Source organism: Aedes albopictus, chromosome 2, assembly GCF_035046485.1.
Source record: "Aedes albopictus strain Foshan chromosome 2, AalbF5, whole genome shotgun sequence".
Lineage (NCBI taxonomy): Eukaryota > Metazoa > Arthropoda > Insecta > Diptera > Culicidae > Aedes > Aedes albopictus.
This window is the reverse complement of record NC_085137.1, coordinates 349,658,328-349,678,037: the sequence shown is the minus strand read 5'-3', so window position 1 is coordinate 349,678,037 and position 19,710 is coordinate 349,658,328. Positions and strand designations below refer to the sequence as shown.

Genomic DNA, 19,710 nt, shown 5'->3' with positions numbered 1-19,710 from the left:
CAAATCGTTCCGACAGAGGGTTTGAACATAATTTTGGTAGAAGACCGATTATAAGGGAATCATTGTGTTCGCCTATTAACCCTCGAGCAGTCGCGTCCTTGGTCAACCATACCAACAGCACGCCCATGCTGTGTACCACTAGCGTGCTTTTTTCATGGTGCGTGTACTCAGTACACGTCGCGACCGCTGCCGCGTTAACCCGTAAACACCCGTGACGATCTACTTTTGGCAGAAATTGCAATATCTTTTTTGTTTTAAAACATTTTACTTTGGAGTTTTTATTTTTATATTCAAGAGAAATAGTTGTGCTAAGTAATGCATGGTACCTCTCCACTTAGCACCCTCCCCCCTTCTGCTGGTAGCCGAAAATACGTGTTTTTTTTGTATTTTTTTTTATAAATTCTACATGTTTTTGCTCAAATTTCATTGTTTTGCCAATCATCAATAGTTTTCAATGATCCTTGACATGCAATGTATTACTACCCATCATAGTCTGTTGAAGTTTTGATCCCAGAGCTATTCTAAGGCCTCCAAAGTACTCCGAAGTTTGTGTCACAAATCCAACATCCTATACCGAATTTTATACACGATGAATCATCACAGAACATAGTCTACGGTACCCAGAAAGCCTCAAAGTACTCCTAGAAAATTCATGGTACATGAATTGGGTGATCTAGGTCATCCAAACTACTCTGGAATTCATTTTCTTAAGATCTACAACATCTTCCATCATTTATGTTCACTCTGTTCAAGAAATTTAGTCACGTTGATGTCCACTAGACCTCGCAATGCTACAAGCTACTTGATATTGTGTAGTTGGACATTCCTTGAAATACAAATGGCCTCCAAATCACTTTGAAGTTTGGGTTACAATATCTACATACTGTATCATGCTTAAATTTTAAAAAATATTCATGGAATATAGTTTATACGGCTGATGGAGCCTCAGTGCACAACTATAATGCTTTTGGTACATTTATGAGATATTCCAGGCTTTCCAAACTATTTTGGAATTAGGACTTTCAAGGTCTACAGGCTCTACTCTTGTTTCTGTTCACTCCATCGGTATAATTCTTTCACGATTGTGTCTATTGAACCTCATAGTATTACGAGTATCTCTAAGTGTTGCTATTTGGATGTCCACTGGCATACAAATGGACACAATGTATTTTGAAGTACGCAATATCTGTAAATCTAAGGATATTTTTTATTATAACGAATGCTCGCGGAATATATTCTATGCTACTTATGGAGCCACGGAGTGCAATTCTGATAACTAAGCAACATTCATGTGGCCATCTAGATCATCCAAACTATTCTGGAATTGAGACCTTCAAGCTCCACAAGCTCTACTCTTGAATCTTTTTACTTTATCGGCGTAGTTCCTCCTATAAATCCTTTAGAATTTCCTTCAAGACTTTCACCTAGAATTTCTCAAAGAATCTTTCCAGGTAATCCTCAATGAATTTCTGTCTATAATTTCTGGAAGAATTACTCCAGGAATTTTTCCAGAAATTCCTCGAAAACTCTTCCAGGAGTTCCTCCAAGAATTCAACCAGAAATTCCTAAAAGAATCCTTTCAGTAATTTCTAAAAGAATTCCTTCGAGAAATCCACCAGAAATTTCTTCAAGAATTTCTCCAGATTTTACTCTTAATATTCTGCCAAGAATTCCTCAAAGAATCCCTCTAGGTATTCCTCCTAGAATTTCTCCAGGAATTCCTCATAGACTTCTGCCAGGAATTCCTCCAAGAATTTCTCCATGAATTTTTCCAAGAAGCTTTCTCTAGAAATTCTTAAAAAAAACTCTGCAGAAACCTGCAGGAAATCGTCCTGAAATTCTTCCAAAACTTACTCCAGGGATTCTTTCAAGATTATTTTCTGGCATTTCTCCAGGAATTTGTGAAGAAATTTTTCAAGGAATTCCAACAGAAATTACTTCAGGAAGTCCTCCAAGAACTTCTTCAGGAATTTTTCGGAGAATTCTTCCAGGGATTGTTTAAGATTTTTTTTTTCAAGAATTCCTCCAGAAATTCATTCATAAATACCTCCAGGATCCTTCTGGAAACCTTTGGTAATTCCTCAAGAAAGTACTCTTGAGATTACTCTAAGAATTTGTCAGAGAATTCCTTCAGGACTTTCCCCAGAAATTCCTCCGAAAATTGTAGAGGAATTGCGCTAAAAATTCCTTCAATAACTCCCCCAAGAACTCCTTCAAGTTACTCATTCCTCCAGAAACTCTTTCAGGAATTCCTTAACAAATTTTTCTTGGAACTCCACCAGGAAGTCCTCCAAGAATTCCTCCAGAAAATTTGCCTCTAAGACATGCTCAAATGCTTCTGGAATTCCTTTATATATACTCTTGGAATACCTTCAGGGATTTTTCAATAAACGCCTTCAGGAATTCTTTCAGGAGATTCCTCCAGAAATGCCAACAGGAATCTCCCACGAATTCCTTCACGAATACCTTCAAGACATCCGACAAGAATTCCTCCAGCAATCCAGAATTCTTTTCCATGAATTACTTCAGGAATACCTTTAAAATTTCTTCCAAGAATTCTACCAAGAATCTCTCTAAGAATTTCTCCAGGAATTCCTTGGAATATTTTTGCAGGAATTCCTGCAACAATTCTTCCAGGAATTTCTTCAAAAGTTTCTTAAAGAAATTTTAAAGAGTATTTTTTAGAGGAATTTCTGAAGGTTTCCCGAAGAACCTTTGAGGTATTCATGAAGGAATTTCAGGAAGATTCTTTGGATGAATTCTTGAAGGAATTTCTGGTTGAATTCTTGGATGAACTCCTGGAAGAATTTTCGAGGAATTGCCGGAAAAAAAATCCTCGAGCAATTCTTGCAGCAATTATTGGCAGAAATTCTAAGAGGAATACCTGGAAAATTTTTTTGAGAAAATCTTGGTGTATTTCTAAAGGATTTTTATGGGGAACTACGCCAATAAGGTAAAAAGATTCAAGAGTAGAGCTTGTGGAGCTTGAAGGTCTCAATACCAGAATAGTTTGGATAATCTAGATCACCAAGTTATCAGAATTGAACTTGGAGGCTCTAAGAGTAGCGTGGATTATATTCCACGAGCATTCACTATAATAAAAAAATATCCCAAGGTATACAGGTATTGCGACCAAGTGTAGAATAAGCTCCTGTTAAAATACTCGGTAATAAAAATTTGAAAAAAAAAGATTTTGCGACCCGTACTTCAAAACCATTGGGTCCATTTGAATGCCAGTGAACACCCAAATAGCAACACATAGAGATACTCGTAATATTATGAGGTGCAACAGACACAATCGTGAATGAATTATGCCGATGGAGTGAACAGAAACAAGAGTAGAGCCTGTAGACCTTGAAAGTCCTAATTCCAAAATAGTTTGGAAAGCCTGGAATATCCCATAAATGTACCAAAAGTATTATAGTTGTGCACTGAGGCTCCATCAGCAGTATAAACTACATTCCACGAATATTTTTTACAATTTAAGCATGGTACAGTATGTAGATTAGCCTGGTACACGGTATATATGGGAAAATACAAAAAATGGAAAAAAACTCAAGCTCCTGTATACTTTTTGAGTTCCACTTCCCCATATCAACTGTGCAAAATTTCAGATCGATCGGAAAAACTATATATTAGCGCCAGCCATTCTTAGTTTTTCATACGATTTACTATGGGGGAAATTTTACTCCTGCAAATAAAAATCACTAGGAGACATCCCTAGATCCCTAAAAATAAGTCGATGAATGATTTATGTAGAAAACTTCACTAGGAATCAGACCTCCGAAGACAGCAAACCGATGCGACGACGAGATTTTATTATTTATTGTTACTCCTTACATGTTAAACAGCGTTTGCATGCCATTCGGTTTTCAGTCAATAACTTTTTACACATGCCTTAGATCGCTTTGCGGTCTTCGGAGGGTTGGTTCCTCGTAAAAATTCAAACAGAAATCATTCATCGATTTATTTTTAGAGGTTAAGGGGCAGCCTGTGGCGATTTTTCTTTGAAAAAGTGATTTTCCCCATACTAAATTGTATGAAAACTTAAAATGGCTGGCGCTAAAATATAGTTTCTGCGATCGAGCTGAAATTTTGCACAGTTGATATGGGGCCAAAATGGAACCCAAAAAGTGTACAGGAGTAAAATGTCTTTTTGTGTCCCACGCTAATGTAGATATCGTAACCCAAACTTCAAAGTGATTTGGAGGCCATTTGTATTTCAAGGAATGTCCAACTATCACAATATCAAGTTGCTTGTAGCATTGCGAGGTCTAATGGACATCAACGTGACTAAATTTCTTGAACAGAGTGAACATAAATGATGGTAGATGTTGTAGATCTTAAGAAAATGAATTCCAGAGTAGTTTGGATGACCTAGATCACCCAATTCATGTACCATGAATTTTCTAGGAGTACCTTGAGGCTTTCTGGGTACCGTAGACTATGTTCTGTGATGATTCATCGTGTATAAAATTCGGTATAGGATGTTGAATTTGTGACACAAACTTCGGAGTACTTTGGAGGCCTTAGAATAGCTCTGGGATCAAAACTTCAACAGACTATGATGGGTAGAAATACATTGCATGTCAAGGATCGTTGAAAACTATTGATGATTGGCAAAACGATGAAATTTGAGCAAAAACGTGTAGAATTTATAAAAAAAATACAAAAAAGCAACGTATTTTCGGCTACCAGCAAAAGGAGGGAGGTACCATGCATTACACTTCTGGTTTTCAACCTAAACATGCCGTGCGACATATCAATCTTCATGATTTCGAAAGACTGAGCCAGAAACGATAGACTTAAGCCTGTATCAACTAATATGGCCATTCGGACCATCTAGCACAGGTTCCATGGGGGTGTCATCGGGGACATTTCTGGTGTGCAAGCAAAACATTCCATGTGACGTATCTATTTTCACGATTTCGAGAGAATGGGGCAGAAAAAAATTACTGAAGTATGTATCAACTGATGTGGCCGCTCCAGAACACATAGAACAGGTTCCACGGGGGCCTCTAAAACACAATAACACAAGAAATAATCACTTTTAGCCATTTAGCGTAATAGACGCCTCCCCCACCCCCTGATCCCAGCACAATCCGGAATATCTCCGGAATAGTTCCGGATATTACATTACCACTTCAGTACAATAAACTAGCACTAATTTATGATCGATTAAGGACGACTTAAAAAAAAATGGAAGAAAATTGGCATTTTGAAAATGAGTTGTCAAGGGTCGGGTACATGAAATGCTTTGATTAGGATGCATGCTTATATTTCAAAAGAACAGCCTAATTTCAAAAGTAGGAAAAATCTCTGAGTTTTGAGCTAACCGCTCAAAATCAATATTTAGGGTATATTAGTACACTCGAGTCTCTTACTAAACGAATTGCTATTAAACGGACTCCTACTAGACGGGGGTGAGCGTTATAAAAGACTAAGAGCTTATGGGGTTTCGGCTTTTTGGGGGTGTGGCCTATTTTATCGGGTGTGTTAAGAGATAGCGCAATACTAGGGAACGTTCAAAAATTACGTCCAACATTTTGGGGAGGGGGGGGGGGTCTACAAAAGTGTGACACTACGTGTATTAGGTATAGGGAAAATGCGCGACAGAGGGGGGAGGGGGGTCTAGAAATCCCAAAAATTGATGGACGTAATATTTGAATCTTCCCCTTGGCGCAATACTTTCTTCGGCAACGTTTTAGGGCTTGAAAAAATCTACCATTTAGAACTTTGGTTCATATGATTAGTTGGCAACTTGGCCGCTAGAGGCACCATCAACAGTTTGATGCTAAATTGCACTACAGGAACCATATGAGGCTGTCAAGCAAACTTTACGATATGCGACAGCTCAAGACCCTGATATCTTGGAAGGATAGTGTCTTCGGGAAAGTTGTTGGGTACGCCAATAACTTACTGATGATGAATTGCAAAGTTCGGAATTCCACCACTGGACGGCGCTAGTGAGCATGTAAATTTTCAAAACCTCATATCTCAGAATCCCGATAACTTAGAAAGTGGTGTGAAGAAAGAAAGGTGTCTTCGGCAAAGTTGATCAGTATGACATAGACTTACATAAAAATGAACACTTGGTTCGCAATTCTGCCACTGGGAGGCGCTAGTGAACATGCAAATTTCAGAAATCTCATAGCTCAGAATCCTAAAAACTTAGGAAGTTGGTGTTTTCGGGCAAAGTTGATCAGTATGACATAGACTTACATAAAATGGAACACTTGATTCGCAATTCTGCCACTAGGTGGCATTAGAGAACATGCAAATTTTAGAAATCTTATAGCTCACGATCCCGATAACTTAGAAAGTTGGTTTCTTTGGCAAAGTTGATCAGTATGACATAGACTTACATAAAAATGGAACACTTGATTCGCAATTCTGCCACTAGGCGGCGCTAGTAAACATGCAAATTTTAGAAATCTCATAGCTCTGAATCCTAAGAACTTAGAAAGTTGGTGTCTTCGGAAAAGTTGATCAGTATGGCATAGACTTACATAAAATTGAACACTTGATTCGCAATTCTGCCGCTAGGTAACGCTAGTGAACATGCAAATTTTGGAAATTTCATAGCTCAGAATCCTGATAACTTAGAATGATATTGTCTTCGGCAAATTGATCAGTATGGCAAAGACTTGCATAAAATGGAACACTTGTGTCGGAATTCTGCCACAGAAGTGTTCCTGCGAAATTCTATATGATAATTGCGTACACCAAAATTTAAATAAAATCCTTATAATATCTTATTATTAAAAACTGCACCCAAAATTATGAAATTTTGGATTTTGATTTATTTTTAGGTGAAAATCGAGATTAACATCCAAAAAGTAGTCTGGATACCCTTAAAGAACTCAATAATAGACATGCATAAAATAAAAACGTCTATTGAAGTGCATTTTATATGGTTTCGTTGCAAAAAAAAATAGTGTTTCGGAATTCTTGGGCCCCACCTTACCGGGGGGGTCGGGGCACTTGCTCCCCATGCCCCCCCTCAAATCTGGGCCTGACGACATGCACTAAATACTAAGAATACGGGTATTGCCACAAAAGATCTAAATACTGGTCGCAGTGGCTCATCCGAACAGAAAAAAAGGAACTTTGAATTTCGGCCTACTGACCCATTCGACTTAACGTACTTCGGCCTAATAAGCTGATACTGCGATTCGTTACTTCAAATAAATACAAAAATGTTTCGTGAGATCGATATGAAAACGAAATTCACTCGTTTCGAAACGAATCGAAATCTATCTATATACACTACCCAAGCAACACACATGTTATATAACAGTTATGGCAGCGCAATTTTTGGTTGTATATAAGTTTATTTTACCTAATTCTAACACAATGTTAAAATTACGTCGAATTAACTTCTATACAACCAAAACTTGCACTGCCGTAACTCTTATATAACATGTGTGTTGCTTGGGTACCCGCCAATAATATAGAATCGTTGCAATATTCAGTATTGCAGCACCCAAAAAGTTTGGCATCACCAAAAATAAGGAGAAAAAATGGACTGAACCTAGAACCAATTAGGTTGTGGGTACGTGTTGCATTTTCAAAGCGAATTATGGGGGTCATAAGTGATTTGTGTTTCAAAAACTCGAATTAATCACATTGCAGGGTGATGCAATACTCTTTGGGGTGCTGCAATATTCAGTATGAGTGTTGCAATACGCGATTCCATATTTATGGCGGGTAGTGTATATAAAAATGCAGTGGCATACGTGGGACCGCGTATAACTTGCGAACGGATGGTCCGATTCGGGTCGTCTTAGTTTTGTTCAGTTAGTTTTCACCCAAGGAAAACCCATAGGAAAACCTATGAAGAGAAAACATGGAAAAATTGGCTAGGGACAAAAAACGCAGTAGGCAAGACAAAGTTTGCCGGGTACATCTACTTTTCTATAATTGAGTTTCTCATTATTGTTTTGACTTCTGTGATAATTTGAAAACCCATAGCATTTCCATATCACTGGGAATACGCAAACCAAACTTATTTCGTTTAACTGTTGCACATCTGACGACCCTGTCATGCACTCACCGAACCTGTGTACGTTAACTTTGTTAACATTGTTAACTTTGTTAACAATGAATTCAAGCCGAGTCTAAATGGGTGCAAATTTCGCAATATATTCCGCAGAATTTTGTGATTATTTTGTGCAAATTGGTACTATGAGTTTACACACGCGATAATTTTGTTGTTCCATTGCGGAAACTTAACTGAATGAATTCTGGTTTGAACACTATCAACTTGATGTTCGAGAAGCAAGGTGTAAACCGCGTGTTTTTCTACCAGTAATTTTATTTGGCGTGCTGGGGCCGTGTCACTTAGCGACGTCAGTCGATTTATTGTTCCGTATGCCTCGGAGTGGGCTCGATTTCTGCTCCACTCAGAGCTCAGAGATACTTTCCGTCGATCAAGAAATCTACGCAGAGCAGTTGGATGTATTGTCTGTTTTTGTTTTCTAGTGTTACCGTCGATGGGGGTGACAATGGGTCTGAGGGGTGAGATTGGGTCAAAACGGAAAAACATAAAATTTGAAATAGCTCAACCACTATCGCTGATTTATATTGAAAACATTTTATTATTTTAAAGAGGAGATGTTTTTACACGTCACGATGCAGAATAAGATGTTTAGCAATAATCGTTTTTTTTTTAATTTGTGGCTAAACTTATATGATGAAACTACTAGTAAATCACTCTGAAAAAAAATCTCCTTCGTAATGTTTCACACAAGTACCTAACCATAAATTTCCTTATAAGTGGTTTGCTGTATGTATTACCTGGTTGATGCAATGAAAAAAGCGGGCTGTCATCGCTCTTTTTATTTAAAAATTCAATATTTTCGACCCTATGTCTAAATATTGAGAATGGGGGTGAGATTGGATCAAGCAAGTTATCGAGTGCATATAACCTTAACGAAAAATTCAACTTGTTATCCAGTCCCCATTTGACGTAAGAGTGGTGCCATGTTTATCGCACCACGCTTTTTTTTCGGAAATATGTCCAACAAGTGTCAAGCGAGTGTGTTCATACGTTTAGTGCCTAAAATAATCTATTTCAATAAACTCATGCGTTTGAACAGCTCCTCTAATCATCAGCTAACCTTTAGTGTACTGTATTATCGTAAGCTCACAAAATAGACTTAATAGCGTTCTTCTTCTCCACTCATTTTTGAAATTTTAAGGAAATATCGTGATTCATGGGGATGGGATTCGTGGGATACTATAGCACCGACGAACCTCATTGTCCCCTCTCCGCTCATGGAGGTTGAAACTTTAAATGAGCATGATTATGGCGGCTAAAAATGGCAATACAACATACAAACGTTATTTTATCAAATTTCAACAATTTTTTAATTGTATTAGCCCTTTTAGGCGGATTAATCATTTTTTAGAATTACATACGTTTTTATTCGTCATGGTTACATTGCATTTTAAGGACAAACGTCTTGAAATCCCGCTTCAACATTGCATCGAAACTTTAGACGCACAAATCTCAAGAAGCAAGCTTCAAACAACAATGTATTTCATTATTCTGTTCTTGCTCAATTGTAATTAGCTACTGGTTTTGTTTACGAAGAGATTTGTGCCCTCGAAATCGTGAGTAGGTTTAAAAACCAGCCATTGTGGCGGTCATTTTGGGATTCTAACAAGTCTGTCCTTAAGTAGGTTGATTAGATATGATCAATAAAATTAATTTATATTCTTAGATAGGCGATTTTGAATACTTTGACCCATTCTCACCCCCTCTAAGGGGTGAGATTAGGTCAATTTTCAATCATTTGTAGTTTAGTAAGCAATTCATACAATGTGATACTTTCTTGTTGAGCTATCATTACCACATAGAAGAGTATACATCTATATAAATAAAAATGGAATGGTGTTTGTATGTCACGAATAGGCTCGGAAACGGGCCAACGGATCGACACCATTCTTTCAGGGATTCATTCGTGCAGTGCTCCGACGTGTTCGTACGAAAAAATAATTGGGAAAATCGAGCAGGAATGCACCGAAAACGAGAATGTATGAAATTCCATTTTGCGGGGTATTGTTCGCAGAGCTGCATATCAAAAAACACAGTAGGCAGGCAGTACGACGATTGCCGGGACCGCTAGTACCAAATAAAAAGTTATTCCGACTTCTATTGCATTTGTTATTTTTTGCAATTTCTCATCGTAATAGGCTGTTTTACCTCACGCAAATCTGACAGGAAAAGGCCTACTTTCCCACACTAAATTATCAGTGCTGTAATCGTTCATTACAGCACTGATTTGCGTTGCGTAATGAACCATTACAGCACTGTTTTCAGTTTTGATCAACTTCTTGATGCTTTCTGGGCGCAGGTTTGAAAAATTGTGACAACTGCACAGTATAACCTGCTATGATCAGACTTTCTTAAACATGGCTATGAACATCAGTGTGCAGTTTGATGTAAAAGTTTTGTTAAAAACTATCCTCAAGTGGTAATTTATGAAATTGCAAAAAACGTTGTACGCATCTCGGTGCAGAACTCGATTTTTACAGCACTCGTCGTACTTATCCAACTCGGCAACTCGTGCTGTAAAAATCTTCATTCTGCACCTTGTTGCGTAAACTACTATAACAAACAATCTTTAAGTACCCTTTTTTTTACCCATTCTCACCCCCAACGACGGTAGTAATACTCATTAGTTTTGGATCAAATGGAGCAAACAGTTCTGCCAAAAAGACCATGTACTACTTTTTTACACTTATTGTTAATATGCCGTGTGAAAATGCAACTAGCAATCGTAGTTTTACCGCAATTCAGTATAAAAGTCTGCTAGCACACCTTGAAGTCGGCATTTGTTGGCCTCATTAATCCTTGTGTGTCACGGTAAAACAATTCCTACACGTTAAATATTGACACATTCTACCGTGACGTTACAACGTTTTGACGCATTCGTAGTCAGATTTTCCACTATAACTCATGAAAACGAGCGTAAACCTCAAAATATTTTTTCATATTTGGATTCCTTGTAAAATTTCTGATATATTTGACCTATTGAACATTTAGTTTTCATTAGAAAAACGTATTCAAAATGCGTATTTGTAGCGTGACGTTACAACGCGCTAGAATCCGACCCTCTCTAACGCGCTACCAAAATCTTAAAAAATCTGCTCGGATTTTTATGATATTCTGATTTTTTTTTTCACCATTGAAATTTATTGGTTTGTTCTTCAATTCAATGGAATAAAACATTTAAATTTCGGATTTGTTTTTGGATAATCGACTTTTACATTTCGTGACGATACAACGCCCGTTCAGTTTCAAACAGGGTTCTGCTCGCGTTGTAACGTCACGAAAATGCACATCATGTTAGAAACAGAATAATCGGCCAAATTTACCCAAATTTGTGAATACATCATTGCATTATCTTCACTGCTTCAAGGGGAACGTTATTGTATTGAAAATCCGTTTTGTGATAAATGGCTCGGAGGGCCAAGTTATTGCTATCAGCAGTATGAAAACTCCTTCATGAAGGTTAATGGTACCCATCATCGGCCTAGTACCACCCATATTCATCTAATTTTGTCCCAAAGACTAAACCGTTGATATTCATTACTTCGCACCGCCAGATATTTAGATTTTGCAGCATAAAACTAATCACGCCGTCGAATTAAACATTCTTTCAATAATTTATGCAATGTCATTGATTCAATTAAAAACGCTCGAAGATGTGCGAGCTGTTATTGAACCAAAGACATACCTGAGGATCTGCATATCAGTTAGGGGCATCAATTTCTGTGATTCCAAAGACAAATAGACCTAATTCTGACAAAAAAACCATCCTATTGTTTGATAAGTCAAAAACTTACAGCTGATTTACTATTGGATGCGAGATTCTGACACACTGGGCGACGCTAATTAAAAGTTTACAATAGTTTACAAACGATTAGAATTTCCCAAAAAGTTTTCAACAAATTTTGACTGGTTGAGAAACTATTTTTTGGCAAAATTTTTGGGCACTTTATTAAAAGTTACAACATGTTGAATATTTTTTGAATAAATATAAAGTGCATGATTTTTCAAAATTTCAAATACCACTAGTCAGTTAGAAACTTGAGCAAAACGGCTTTTAGTCATAAAATTCTTGACAAGATAAACAACTTTGAAAGTCTAAAGTCTAAGTAATTAGAGTCCTGAGATATATGAGTTTCAATTTCGTAGGTGTTACGTCTGTTTGTCGGTGATTCTTGTTATATCAAAAAAAGATGTAACACTTACGTAATATCCATCCCATACATTTCAAGATCCTAACTACTTGGATAGTTGGTGTCCTCGACAAAATTGTTTGGCTGGTCAAGAACTTTCAATTGATGGGCCGTTTGATTTCAAATCCTTCCACTAGTATGTGCTAGAGGGCATACACATTTTGAGTTTTACTTATCTCAGGATCGTGATTAATTTGAAAGATGGTTGCTTTATTAGGGCCCAGTATAGCCGAGGCGGTAAACGCACGGGTATTCAGCATGACCATGCTGAGGGTGACGGGTTCGATTCCCGGTCGGTCCAGGATCTTTTCGTAAAGGAAATTTCCTTGACTTCCTTGGGCATAGAGTATCTTCGTGCCTGCCACACGATATACACATGCAAAATGGTCATTGGCAGAGGAAGCTCTCAGTTAATAACTGTGGAAGTGCTCATAGAACACTAAGCTGAGAAAGCAGGCTTTGTCCCAGTGAGGACGTTACGCCAAGAAGAGGAGAGGAGGAGGATGGTTGCTTTATTAAAGTTGTTTGGTAGATCAAGGACTTTTAGTTCAATAGCCGTATGGTATTAATTCCTGCCACACAGTGGTGGTAGTTGCAAATTTTCATGGCATGCTTTTGAAAATTTAATGAAATTTTAATTTAATAATTACCCAAAACACATTCAACAAGCCGTAACTTTTTATGAAATATATCAAAAATTCTCAAATCTTGACTGATAGTTCTTGTTATCTGTAATTTCTACAAATTTGGACTTGATTGGTTAGCTCTACACAAAGATGAAGCGCTTTAAGCAGAATCATATTTTTTAACTGTTGTTCTAATAACTTTTATATCTTAGGAATAAGTGAATCAAATCAAATTAAATTTTGAAAGTTAAGAATTATATATTGATCTTCGATTACTATTTCATTTGAATACAATATGTCGAAAGTGAAAAAAGTTCCAGTTTGTATACAAACTATAGAATACTAATATCTATAGAATACTTTTCAAGAAATTCTAATCCCTTTCCTGCTTTTGCAAAATGGAAACTAACGTCTTCTAGTGGCAAAATCTCGCATCTATTGATTAGAGACGAATCAGCCCAGGGCTGAAAGTCTCTTTAATAAAGACAAATCAATCAATCGCATCTATTGGTAAATCAACTGCAAGTCCTTTACTTACCAAACAACTTTGCCGAAGAACTCGTATTTCTATGTAATAGGAATCCTGAGATGTATGAAATTTAAAATTTGTAAGTTCTCTAGCACCACCTGTTTTTGGAACTTTAAATCCTACTATCCATCAACTGTAAGTCTTTGACCAACTTAATAACTTTGTAATTTCGTCAGTGTATCACAGAAATTTTAGGTTTGAGTGGTATTTGGTTACAATTTAAAATTTTTACAATATCACAGTACACACCATCTCCCCCATCCTTCAAAAGTCTACGTAGTTTATGAACGGGCAATGGTACGAAATTAATAAACGATATCTTGAAAAAGAGCTCATACACAACGAGAACGAAACTCTTTTGAATATAGAACTATTGCGGTAAAATAGAAAAAATCCAACGGGGTTGCGGTGGTTTCGACCGCCGCAGTCATTCCGCAAACGTCAAAAGTGCTCGGTTCACGCTAAAAAGCACTCACACACTTGGTTGCCATAAAATTTAAAAATAATGAAAATTGTTCCGTTTATGGTTTATGCAATCACAATTGCTACCACAATATGTAACTTATTTTTAAACTATATTGGGAGTAGTTTCAGAATAAACATAATTTAAGTTTTCGACAATTTATTTTTATTGCAAGGTAGCGTGCATACTTTTTAAAGTGTGCAGCAGTTTGACGTTTGCGGAATAGGTCTTCTTTGTCTTCTTCACTCCCCCAGGTTGGATGATTTCTCTGGATAAGCAATATGTTTGTCCAATTCAGAAGCCGTCCAAGCCAGCAAGATTTGGTCTTTTCCGCCGAACTTTTTTTTCGTGACGTTACAACGCAAACTTCAACCAGGTGAAACTCAGGCTTCCGTGAACCGATTTTCTTTCTTTTAGTCTCATTTGAAAGATCTTTTTGAGTACAAAGAGCATACAAAATTTCATATTTGTAACGTTTTCCGTATTTGAATAAAATTTAAAAATGTTAATTTTTCGTGACGTTACAACGCAATAAAAACCCATACTATGATCACCCATATTTCATAGTTGTAAAGTCTTCCGATTAAAAATCTTTTTATGCTAAAAAATCTACATACATTTATCTACTAATGATGGCAGACTTTTGAAAAATCAGTGAGTTGGTGTTTAAAATACGACAGTTTGGATGAAAAGTGTGCCTAAATGACTTAAAATCTCGATTTTAATGTTAATCTTAATCGTCGTTCAATTTACATTTATTGTCATACTAATATCATGTCGAATACATTTTTGGATGGCAAAAGTAATGTAGAATGTGATAAAAATGTCAAATATGCCATAACTCAACTTTGAAAAGTTGGTATTGATGATACGGGGCCCGTAGAATGTGTCTATTACAGAAAATTTCCTAGGAATTTAGCTCGATCTTCTCGCCAGAAGCATACCTACATATAAGCCTTTTAAGAAATTCGGAAAATAGATTTGTCAGAATTTCTTCAGGATTTTTTATTTGCTTCGTATTACGTATTAAGAATCCGAAGTCAATCAAGACAGTTGACAAACAAAATTAATTCATAACTAAGGAGTTCCCTCTTAAATTTATAAGAATATAAGAAAAACAAACACCAATGTTCGACCCCTTATAGAGCCTTGTAGAATTCAGGAATCCCCCGAAACGTCCTTGAAGCCCCTTGAAATCCCATATTCTGGGCTCCCTGAGAACTTTCTGGAAATTTCTTGGTCCCATCTCATATGTCCAGGAGCAAGGCCTGTTCTCGCGAACAATATTTCCACATCGAAACCATGACTTAATTAATGCACAAAATTGCCTTATTTTATGCTCTATGTATCCCCAGCCCGTAGCATTAATAGTGGTGTCAGTGTATAAAATGGGAAAGCTTTATCTAGAATTGCAATTGCACACTGCACCGGTTAATCACTGAAGCTAAGCCTACTGATATTTTACCAATAAACTATTCCTTCTTTTAGCTTTTGACACTATTTTACCTATTTTTGTGCCGCTTGTATTTGTATCAGACCTTGAGATTATATTATTATTTTTATCATTTCAGAACATTACATATCTATCGATGGCGTACAACCGACTGAATTTACTTCCCGTGGATAGCTTAATTAATTTTCGCAACGTACAGTATTTGTCTCTGATGAAAAATCCCTTCAGAGAATTCTCACCTGATCTGAGTAAAACTATTCTTATTCTATTACTACCACCTTTCCTAATAATGTAATTCTTTCTAGAGGTCCGTCCCAAGATGCCGCATCTACCGTTCCTAATAGCGCTGGACATGAGATTTTGTCGTTTGCAGTCTTTACCGCCGGACTTCTTCCAGAGTCTACCCGGGCTGCAGTATTTGTTCCTGTCGCATAACTTCATAAGTAAGCTTCCAGCCACGCTATTCTACTCGCTGGGGCGGCTTGTCCATCTGGATTTGTCCCATATGGATAGTCATTCCCTCCGGGAGGAAGAAGCACGATTGGAGAATCCCTTTATGAGATTGATCGAAGGCATGGATATGGATCCGAACATTTTTCAACCGCTGCAAAAGTTGCGGTTTCTCGATTTGTCGTTCACCAAGCTGGACCTGAAGGCTTTCATGTCGATGAGTTCTTTGGGTGGAAAGCTGGAGTACGTTAGCTATTGCTACACAGACCTTCCGGCGCTTATGGATTATCTATTTCTAATGGAAAGTATTAAGATGTTAGATCTGTCCGGCAATGTAGGTTGCGCGAGAGCATTGAATGCTGGAAGTTTTCAGCTCCTGAGAGACACTTTGGAAGTTTTATTCTTTAAAAATGCTAGCATTTACCAATTGGATTGGATAACCGGTATGAATAAGCTACGAGTGCTGAATTTGCGAGGGAACTTCCTGGCGTCATTTGAAGGGGCGCCCATGCGAGATTTGGCAAGCTTGGAAGTACTCGATGTGAGCCGAAATTTCATTCAATCGTGGTCATTTCGTATATTCCACCTAAATACGAAACTGAAACTACTGAATCTGAGAAATAACAACCTCCTGCTGATTCCTAGCAGTATGCTGAAAGATTTTGAAAATCTAAATTATTTGGCAGTGGGTGGGAATCAGTTACAATGTTCGTGTAATTTTGTGTTTTTACTACATATGGTGTTCGAAAAGGATTCCAAAGATGTCGAAAACGAAAATAGTTCTTTAGCAGTAACTACGCAGCAACCCACATACTCCGTCGGCCATATAACGTTGTACGATTACAATGAAGACGACTACCTTTGCATGAACTTCACTAACAAGAAAAAAGTGAACACACTAAAACTTTCCGTTTGTAATCGCGAAGATGAAGGATCTTACTCGAACGTGAGCGATGCGATCCCAGAGTCGATAGAAGAAATGATTGAAGATTACCTTGTGATATACATAGTAGCGTGCGTGGTGGCCGTGATAATTCTGGCGTTCGTCGTCATGATCTACTGGAACTGGTTCTACATCAAGTACTTCTTTGTGCTGCTGAAAAATTCTGCGATTCTGAGCTTCTACGACGACGATAAAGTGTATCTGGACAAAAGCTGTTTGGATGACGAAGCAGCGTATCAGTATGACGTGTTTGTGAGCTACAGCGATAACGACAGAGCTTGGGTATTGGACGAAATGCTGCCCAACTTGGAGCAGGAGGATCTTATCACGGTGTGCCTGCATGAGAGAGATTTTGAGGTTTGGCTGTTGTTTTGTTATGTTAGTGGTTTTGAAAGGATAATTTTATTTTTACAGGTGGGATATGGCATTTTAGAGAACATAATATCCTGCATGGATCGATCCCGCTGTCTGATGCTAATTGTATCGGAGTCGTTTTTGCTCAGTAGGTGGTGTCAGTTCGAAATGCATCTGGCGCAGCATAGGTATGTAAATTCCATATAATTTTATTTTTGGGTGCAGTTATTCTTGTGGTTCCACAAAATTATGCTAGTTTTACTGAGCAACATTATCAAGTACTTCCTCAAGGAATTTTCAGACGAATTGCTGGCAGGTGGACAAGAAATAATCTAGAATGATTTCTGGTAGAATTTTCAGTGTTGTTCCTGTAATTTTTTTTTCTAAAATTTTCTCCAGGGAAAACATATTATCAGGCTTATTAGTATACATACAGCCATGGCATAGAAAATGGATAAAATGGATCTCCGAATAGGAAAAATCAAAGTTATTCTTAACAAAAATAAAAAAGTATAACTTTTGAACCAGTATGCCGATTTTAAATTATTATTTTTTGTTTCTAAGAGTGGGGGGAGAAAAATAATAAAGAATTAAATCTGAAAAATATTGAAAACTCATCGGTTTTGTTAAATAATTTTTGGCATGACCTGATATTTTGATAAATATTGTTTTATCTGCCCCCTCAAAATACAAAATCCAACCAAAAACGAATAAACCACTATCTCGCTAGCTTATTACGATCGAAATCTTTTGTCTCCAAAAATATGTATTGTTGACTCAACAGCCAATATTTTAAGCAATGGACATACACAATAACGTTATTAGCATAAATGTAAAAAAAAAAATCAAAAATTCATTCAGTTATTTCTTTTGAAAATGTCTCTGAGGATTTTTTTTTACTGGTTGTGCTGTATTAGCCGAATGGTCTTCTGTGCGTGTAGTGTAGATTTGTGCCGCTATCTGCTCGGTTGCCTTTTGCTGGTGAGTTAAACAAAAGTAAGTGAACCCATAATTTTCTGCTTTATTACGACGGCCTCCGAAGAAAACTTTCCAAAATCTTCCATGAGCTCTCCCAGAAGAGTCATAAAGAATTCTTCTACGAAATCTGGTATGAATTGCTTAACCATTTCTTCCATGATTTTTCACAACTCCTTCCCGATATTGTTTTAGAAATTCACCCAGGAATTACTTCAGAAGTTCCTCATCTATTCAGCAATTTCTCTAGGCATTCATTTGGAAAATCTATTGGAGATTTCTTAAGAAGAGCTAATAAAAATTTGTTTAGAAATTCTTCTAAAAAAACTTGCTTAAAAATTTCTTTCGGAAATTCGTCTGAGTATTCGGCCGAAAATCTCTCACGGAATCTTTCAAAAAATCTTCCATAGATTTATTCGCAAATTTTCTTCAGTGATTTCTTTAGGAATTCCTTTTATTCTAAAAATTTCACAAAGAACACTTTCAAAGCATTTTGCATGAATAACTTCTGAAATTCCTCCCTATTCTTAAAAAAAAAAAGCGAAATTCATAGAAATTCCTCCAGGGACTCCTGTAACCGTAGCTTCAAGCTTCAACCCTGATGTCCTGCTTGTACCGAGAAAGGCTTTTACTCTCTTTAATGATCAGATGAGACCGACGGTGGCCGATAACGAACTAGACGATCGAGATGGGAATTATGAACAATCAGTGCAAAACGATACTGATAATGGGTGATAGATAGTTATAGTGATATGTAAATCGTTTATTTCAAAATAAAGTTTTTCGATGTTCTATGGACTGCTACATTCCTTAATACATTTGTTGAGAGATTCCTTCAGAAATTTCTTTTAACATTTATAAAGAAATCCAAAAATTCCAGAGTTTTTCAGAAAATATTAAAAAAGTTACTTCAAAAATTTGTACTGGGGATACTTTGGAAATTTTTCCAAGAATATTCCAGAAGTTCCCACAGCAACTTCCAATTTCTCCAGAAATTCTACTAGTGATTCTTGCACAAGTTTCACAAAGAGTTGTGTATGAGTTTCTGCAGAAAATCCTTTGGAGATTAACCCTATTTTCACCGGACTTTTCTAGATTTTTTTCTGAAATGTCCTTCTTAAATTCCTTTATGTATACTCTCAAACGATCTCCCAAGGATTTATTCCAAAACTTTTTCCGCGGTTTGCTCCAGAAATTGCTCCAAGGATATTTTTTGAAAATTTGAATTTCTGTCAGAAGTTTTTCCTGAGATTTCTTTAGAAATTTCTCCAGGGACGTAAAAAAAGTAAGATCCATTCGGGAATTTTCTGCCGGGATTCCTGTAGAAGCTGCCCTTGGGGTACCTACACAATTTTTTTCAAGGGATTCTTTTAGAAAGCCTCCCCTGGTCGACTAATAATTTCTTCAGAAATATCTCCAAATTTTCCTCCAGAGATTTATTCACAAGTTTCTTTAGGGATTCCTTTGAAAAAACTTCCACAGATTTTTCGATTATTCTTTCATGAACCCTTGCTGAAATCCAGCCTAGGATTCATTTAAAATAATCTTTTACAAAAATCTCCCAGGGATTCTTAAAGTAATTCTTTCAAAGGCTCCTTTGAAAACTTCTTGTAAGTTACCTTAAAAAATCATTCAGGAATTCCTAAAGAAATTCAGTCAAAAATT

The 19,710-nt window shown here is 36.9% G+C and overlaps 1 protein-coding gene across 1 annotated transcript in view; it reads left to right on the top strand.

Moving 5' to 3' along the window:
* Positions 1-19,710, top strand: part of LOC109424175 (toll-like receptor 13) — a 30,445-nt gene that overhangs the window by 1,829 nt on the left and 8,906 nt on the right. The window contains exons 2-4 of the mRNA XM_029866267.2: positions 15,442-15,571; positions 15,629-17,073; positions 17,131-17,258. Of these exons, the coding sequence (XP_029722127.2) occupies positions 15,442-15,571; positions 15,629-17,073; positions 17,131-17,258 (1,703 nt within the window). The remainder of the gene's footprint in view (positions 1-15,441; positions 15,572-15,628; positions 17,074-17,130; positions 17,259-19,710) is intronic.